The sequence below is a fragment of the Hypomesus transpacificus genome, chromosome 23 (assembly GCF_021917145.1).
Source record: "Hypomesus transpacificus isolate Combined female chromosome 23, fHypTra1, whole genome shotgun sequence".
NCBI classification, from domain to species: Eukaryota; Metazoa; Chordata; class Actinopteri; order Osmeriformes; family Osmeridae; genus Hypomesus; species Hypomesus transpacificus.
This window is the reverse complement of record NC_061082.1, coordinates 8,974,366-8,982,219: the sequence shown is the minus strand read 5'-3', so window position 1 is coordinate 8,982,219 and position 7,854 is coordinate 8,974,366. Positions and strand designations below refer to the sequence as shown.

Genomic DNA, 7,854 nt, shown 5'->3' with positions numbered 1-7,854 from the left:
GCCAGGTGTTCTTGGGCCGGCCTCGCTTCCTTTTCCCAGGTGGAGTCCATTGTAGGGCGATCTTGGGGATGCGGTCCTGGTCCATCCTGAGAACGTGCCCGAGCCATTTCAGTCGGCGGCGTTTGATCTCTAGCACCACACTGTTGCACTTAGTCTTCTTGTATAGATGTGCATTGGTTATTTTCTCAGGCCCGAAGATTCGACAGAGTTTCCTGAGGCATCCATTATGGAAGGCTTCGACTTTTTTCATGTCGTAAGATGCTACTCTCCAGCACTCCGAGCCGTACAACAACACAGATTTTACGTCACTGTTGTAGAGTCGGACCTTTGTTCTTAAGCTGTATTGCTTAGACTTCCAGATGGAGTGTAGCCTAGCAAAAGCACCCTGTGCCTTTCCGAGTCTTGCTTTAATACATTTTTGTGCAGAGTTGTCTTTGCTGACGAGGCTTCCCAAGTATGTAAATTCCTCAGCATATTCAAGAGTTCCCGCCCGTTCACTCTGATTGGTGTATCTGGGGTGGCATTGATGCACATCACTTGGGTTTTGGGTGCATTTATGTTCAGCCCTACCTGTTGGGCAAATTTGTTCAGTCTGTCAGTTTTCTCCTGCAGGTGAATGTGTTTTGGTGCAAGGACAGCAAGATCATCGGCAAAACCTAGGTCTTCGAATTGGGAGAACAAAGTCCACTGGATACCCCTGGGTCCGTCAATTGTATTCCGCATGACCCAGTCTATGGCAATCAGGAAGAGATTCTTCAAGGCTTTGATGGCGAGTTGACCTCTTCCTTACTTGGGGGGCTGGTATTGATGTCAAGGACAGTTTCTGCTGGTGGAGGGTTGGCAGGGTCGTCTGGCTCTGGGCAGTTGAGTACCTCACGGAAATGCTCAACCCATCTCGCGATCTGGTCACTCTCAGTGGTGAGGATGTTGCCTTGCTTGTCTTTGACAGGGGCCGGCTGGCGTACTTGCCTGTGAGTTGCTTTGTGATCTTATAAATTGTACTCAACTCGCCCTGCGCCGCTGCACGTTCAGCTTTCTCTGCCAAGTCCTCAACAAAGGCCCTCTTGTCACTCCTCACACTCCTCTATCCTTTTCCTTGTATGCTTTCTGGACCTGCTCATGGAGCCTGGGCGATTTTGTGCTAAGCATCTTGGCTTTCAGCTTTTTCCTTTACTTTCTTTTTTCCCCGATTCCCTAACCGTTCAGCCATCTGACTCTGAATTTATAAAGGAATATGTGTTATAGAATTGCACATTGGTGATTTTTTTGGGAGGGGACATTCAGACTGTGATGTATTCATTTGGTTCTTGTTCGTAGAAGAGAAAGGGTCCGGGAGGGGTGGGACAGAGATAAGCCCCCTTCTCTAGGAGAGTGGATGGGTGGAGTCTGTCTCCAGCCTTACTTCGGGATCACCGATCAGTTTCTTAACTGTAACAGCAGATACAGTATGTTGTCATTTTCTGATTGTCAATATTTGGAAAGACCTACCCGCTGTCAGCTGCCACCTGTTCCCTAAGCTTGATCAATGTTTCCTTCGTCTTGTCAATAATTTAGCATCTGTAAGCCTTGGTGTAACTCCTTCTCTAGGGGGTAGCCGTCCTTCATCCAGCCTAGTGTTGTCACAAAAATAGGTAGCCAGGGCCGGCCCTGGATTTTTGGGGCCCTAAACAAAAATACTGTATGGGGCCCTAGAGGTTTCTGAACCACTCAAAGGATGTGCACGAAGCATGAATCATGCCCACAATGGTGGGACGATATGGCACAATTAAGCCCTAGAGTTCAACCTTCATTTTTCATGAGGAACAAAAAAGCATCAAGGACCTGATAATTTGGGAAAACCTTCAAAATTCCTCTTCTTTTGAACCAAAGGTCCGATTGACTTTAAGTTTCGTACAGATAAGTAGAATTGATGTATTTAAAAACGTTACATGGGAAAATTTAATCAAATACAGCATGGCTAATAGGGGTGTATTTATCAGGGTTTCTGCTGCTTTCAGTAAGTCTAATTTAAGACCTTTTTAAGACATTTTAAGACCAAAGACCATTTAAGACCTATATGACATGCATTACCAAAAAAAAAAAAAAAAATACTTCTGAAAAAATCCTTATTTCTCAGAATTCAGTAATTGAAAAACCATGAATTTAATTTACAGATAAAGCAATCACATTAGTAACCTTCCACACACAACGTGCCAAATACCCAAAACCTTACCCCCAAAATGAAAATAGGCTAAAACAAACTTTCCCTTAAATAGAGAGACAGAAAATTGAGTGTGTAGCTTGTGTTTCTCCGCTCTGGCGTGTGACTCCAGCGCTTTCACACCAAGAGTCCCTAATTGAATATTTTTGGGGAAAGGTTTGCAGCGAGCTTCGTACCTGGAGCTGGGTACCGCTTGTAACCAACAGCGGAAATCGCTGTGATATAGCCATGTCTCGTTGAAGGTACACTTTCCCATTTTCCGAACTTTAACTCTGAGACACTGACATATTTTGTGGGCAGGTATTGCATTTATCACAGGATTTGTAGTTTTATCACTGCATATGTACCAACACCAATATCCCCCAGAAAGAACTGCAACACACCGAACCAACGTTCTGAGGGTAGCGTTCTGTTGGTTTGTAGCAAAGACTCAAGAGCTATGAGCTTGGACCAAATCTGACAATGCTTGCCTTAGGAGAAATGTCTTATTTTAGTATCCAGTTACTGAACATAAAAGTCCAGGTTTGTGAATGGTTTAATAGGCTGAGACGTTGTGCAGTTAAGTGAAGGGTTGTAGATCCAAAACCGGTCAGAGGCATAGCTATTTAGGGTTCCTCGGGTAGGAGGAAACCTATTGTTTTTGTTAGTATTCTTATTAGGGTTCCTCCGGTAGGAGGAAACCTATTGTTTTTGTTATTATTATTATTATTATATTTCTCCGCTAAATGGCCCAATAGCTCAAAAAGTCCTGGACCCGATTTTTTCCAATTTGGCCCAATGATACAACAGGTCACTCATTACTCCCAGACGGCTAGTGGCCCATGTGCGCCCATAGGTGGCGCAATAAAACACGTGCAAAGTCTACGTGATTTCCCCAGCGCCCCATTACTCCAAAATGCCTGAAAATTGGTTCATATGCCTTTATTTCTCATGGGGAACAAAAAAGCCCCAATAACCCATAAGGTCCGCCATGATAGATTATGCTGTACTGTCCAAATTTGGTACAACCTTCAAAACCCTTCTACTCATAAACCATAGACCCAAGCGACTTGAAATTGTAGAACATGTAGAATACATGTCTTTACATAGGATGACATGGAATAAGAAATGCAATACAAAATGGCTGAAAGAAGTGTATTTATGTAAATGTCCAAATTGCCTCAATTTTTATTTTTGTTAATAAATCAAATATAATTTTGACTGATTGTTTTTCAAACCTAATAAAGTTCAAGACGACATCAATCTCTAGTACCATAAACAATTTCACCTTGGTATGTCAATATATGATTGAATTCAATTGAATTGCTCCACAGTGCGCGCGCTCCAAATTCTCACAGACTCATCCTGCCCCTTGACACTAGGGTGACCACCTGTCCCGCTTTGCGTTGTCGCACAGCATTTTCACCCCTTGTTCCGCAGGTCACATATTGAAAATGCTGTGCTATACAGCGCAAAGAGGAACAGGTGGTCAACCTACTGACACGCGCGAGCTTGGCGAGACGCACACCAGTGTTTCCCACACATAGACTAATTTGTGGCGGTGCGCCACACAATCAACACCGGCCGCCACATATTGCGCTTCGTAAAACATTTTTTTTATCGCTATTTAGGTTAAAACACGCAGCGTATTTGTTCAGATGCATCTCCTTTCCCCTGCTCTCCCTCCGTCTCTCTCACTCATGCGTCTTTCTCACTTATGCACAGTCACAAAGTCAACACACGTTAGCAACAATGCATACATACGCCGTTCTAGTAAGACCGACAGCTATATCAGCGAGCCTTCAGCATTAGTGCCGTAGATAAAAGTCGAGGAAAGTTGAGGCTACTTTTCGCTAGGTACCTTACTCGAAGGTTCCCCTTCGTTCTTTTGGTGAGAAGTCTCAGGAGCTAGCTACTTACCCGGTGTCATGGAGCCGACCAGTTAAATAGCTGTTTAGCACTAGCGTTGCTACATGCATAATACAGAAATGATATGTTAGTTGTTGTTAATTTTGTGAAGCTGTGAATCATTTTGGATTCATATTTAATTTAACAAATTATTAACAAATTAACTGTGTAACGAATTATTAACGAAGGAATTATTACGACCCCCCCCCCCTGGTCGGACCCCCCAGCCCCCTCCCCGCCACAACTAGATTTCTAATCTGTGGGAAACACTGCGCACACACATCCTTTCTGGAAATGGTGTGCTGACCAAGCCCCACCCTCACCCTCATTTCGCTTCCAATCGCAGCTCGCCGTTACGAATATAAATTCTTTTTCGGCGGCCATTGTTGTTTTCAACTGGAATTGACTTATAGCCGTGCTGGAGGCAGCCACATTCGGTAAGTCCTATTTTCACACATTTTAAGCTAGAATCAATGATTGGGTTCGTGAAAGTACACTACTCTTGAATTATGGTGAAGGTTTGAGCACTTTGAGACCTTTAGATCGTGAGTTTGAAGTGACGGAAAACCGAACTCGAAAAGTAGCTAGCTTTTCTCTCTGTGTTATTAGTGAATCATGTAGCATCTCGGCGAATTCCTCAAAAAGGTAGAGGAGTGCAGCTTTTAGGAGAACAAGCGATTCCCCACAGACCTGTCGGCTCAGAATTTTGATTTGGGTCGAAAGTCTTTGTAACAAGACTATGCGCCAGGGAGACCACATAGGCTTAGGCGGCAGCCATGTTTTGGTCGCGTCATGTTCATAAGTTCACCATTTCACAGTTCGGTCGACACCAAAAATGTGTTTGTTACCAAACCTCGAGGCGGGAAGCCTTTAGGAGATGTAGGAACTGTGCTTTTAGTCAGATGCTCTGATTATTTTTGTGATTTGTGGAAAACTTGCAAGTGGAGTGAGACTGCGTCCCGGGGATACATTTGTTTTGACAAAGCCTCAGTGACAGACTCGGCTCGCTCACTCACTGGCAGTGTGTAAACGATATCGTAATTCACTAAATTCTAGTCCTAAAACGTCAGGGAGGGCTGCTTTTTGTAGACAAGAGTCTGCTGAAGATAGCCAGTATATGGTATCTTTCAAAACAAGCCTATTTCATTTGTCATTTTCTGACAGGAACGACAACAGCAACAACAAAAGACATACTGAACAATGTCTACACAGAAATAACATTTATTTTTTTTGTTTTTTGCTTTTTTTTAGGGGGGGGACAGGAACGACAACAATAGACAAGGGGGATTTTTTTGTGTAAAAAAAAAAAAGGCCAAGGAAGATAGTGATACAGCTGAAAACTTGCTGTATGAACCGCTGGCTTTTAAATCCCGCTCAGCGGCCATGTAAAATAGTGACAGCTGAAAACTTGCTGTATGAACCGTTGGCTTTTAAATCCCACTCAGCGATCAAGTAAAATCAATAATGTTTTAGAGTGTGGTACTCCTCAAAACACGGAGCAGAACACAGGGGGGTGTTGCAAGGCGCACACGTATTTTGTGAGCTGCCTCTGCTTTGACCGACGTGTGCTTGATTTGCAGACTTTGCACTGCCGCCGGGTCTTGTTTCCTTGAACGTCGGTCTGAGGAATCTCAGAGGGGAAGTGCCTGCCTGTCAGTCGGAGAGGATTGTCTGCAGCAGGACGGCCACCAGCTGAGGGACGCCGAGCTGTGTGGTGCACTTCAAGGACCTGCCGTATCAGGTTCATCCTGTACTCCTGGTAAGGTATGGTCTTCCCTGCATGAAAGAGAAGGAGGGGGGGGGGGGGGAGGTTTGAGTAAGACTACATGTTATTGTGAAAAACTTTGTGACATGTGTCATTCTAATACAGTTGTCATTGTTTTATATAATTTAATGCTAAATGTGAAAGCAGGAGTCTGATAAATATAATGAATTGAAATGTATTGTTGAATTCTCTCACCTGACAGTTGGCGATGGACAATGAAGCCATTGAGGACTGCATTGTCAAGAAGATGAAAAAATACCTTCTTGTACCACTTGGTGGTCTTTCGTGCACAGGGTACGTAGCTATTGAGCATATCACCCTTATCCACGGCTCCCATCTTCCTATTGTAATCCAGGACACAGCATGGCTTTACAATTCCCTCTCCGGTGACACGGTCCACTTTTCCAGTGGCAGCCATTCCAGATGCATGCACAGTGGAGATGACATGCACATCCCTCTTGTCATGCCACTTCACTGCCAGCTGTTGTCCATTCTCCTTGAACTCAACATCTCCCTTTCTCATTTTACAGGTGAAAGGTGGCATCCCCTTCCTGTTGGACCGCACAGTCCCACAGGCACCTGTTCCAAGAGACAGGAGATGTTGAAAGAGGGTTGGACTGCTGTACCAGTTGTCCACGTACAGTACATGGCCTTTCCTCAGGTGTGGAGCAAGCAAAGTCATGACCACAGACCCTGAGATCCCAAGCAGATCATGATGCTGGATGTCTGTTGTGGATCCTGTGTATATGAGCATGTCCTGAACATAGCCAGTACGTACATCACACAACACAAAGAACTTGACTCCAAACCTGTGCCTTTTTGCCGGTATGAATTGACGGAAGCGCAGCCTACCCTTCCACAGCATCAAGGACTTGTCTATACAGAGATCCTTGAAAGGAACAAAGACCCGACCAAAGGCAGAGGTAATACCATGGAAAATGTTCCTGATCTTGTTTAGAGGGTCACTTGCATCTGCCATTTCGTTGTCTTGGAAATGAAGACAGCGGAGAAGGAGGAGGAAGCGGTCCTGTGAGAACAGGGAAGCAAAAAAAGGAGTGGCAAGCATGGGGTCTGTGCTCCAGTACTCTCTCAGAGAGGACTTCTTCACAACACCCATGAGTAGCATTGCCATGAGAAATGAGTACATCTCATCTATGTTTGTGGGTAGCCACTTAGCCAGCTTACCCACTCCTGGCGCGCTCTGCTCCTGCAGCTGAGAGGCATATCTATTAGTTTCCTCGACGATATCCCTAACCAGGTCCTCTGTTAAAAAAAGTTTGAAGCAACTTGCCTCAGAAACAGATGCAGGTGGGGTTTGGACACAAGAATGACTGCTATCAAAAAAAACAGCAGGTCCAGGGGGACTGAAGTTGCTAGCAGCTCTCCAGCCGGTAGAGCTAACCGCCTCCAGTTCATCCCTGCCTCCATCGCCCTCAGGCTCAGGGTTAGCAATAGCCACAAGATTGACAGGAAGATCTCCATCCTCACTGTCGCTACTACTGCCATTGACTTCCTCGGCAAAATCCCCTTCATCATCCGATTGAAAAAACAGGTCTCTGATGTCTTGCTCGGATAATTGCTTTCTCGCCATTGCTTCTGAATTGAGTGTCTGAATGTGTGTATGACTGTGCTGGGTGTGCGCAAATCATATATGAGTTTGAATCATAGAGCGCGAATCATAAGGCGCAAAATCATCTGAGCTGATGTGTCATCTGACGTGACGTGATCAATACTAATAAAAAAAAGTTACTGTGGTAAAAATAAAACGTGTATTCATTTATTTGAACAGGTTGGTGCAAATTTGGGATATATTACTTTTCCGATTTTCAAATATTCACCCATAAAGTGGTTTTAACATGTGGTTATGATGTATACGTTGGTTGCATGAATAGGCTACTGAAAGCTAATGGCTAATAGAGATCAGGTAGGCGGCCATGTTTTAGCAAGTGACAGGTGGGAGGGGTCGAATGTGCAGTAGCATTTTTCCCGCCTATGCCCCTTT

The 7,854-nt window shown here is 44.6% G+C and overlaps 1 protein-coding gene across 1 annotated transcript; it reads right to left on the bottom strand.

Moving 5' to 3' along the window:
* Window positions 1–5,573: 5,573 nt before the first annotated feature.
* Window positions 5,574–7,443, bottom strand: LOC124485710 (piggyBac transposable element-derived protein 4-like). Its single transcript, XM_047047465.1, has 2 exons — window positions 6,048–7,443; window positions 5,574–5,863 (listed from the first exon to the last, which is right to left on the bottom strand). Exons 1-2 carry the CDS (start codon window positions 7,441–7,443, stop codon window positions 5,574–5,576), a joined length of 1,686 nt encoding a protein of 561 aa, XP_046903421.1.
* Between the last annotated feature and the right edge of the window lie 411 nt (window positions 7,444–7,854).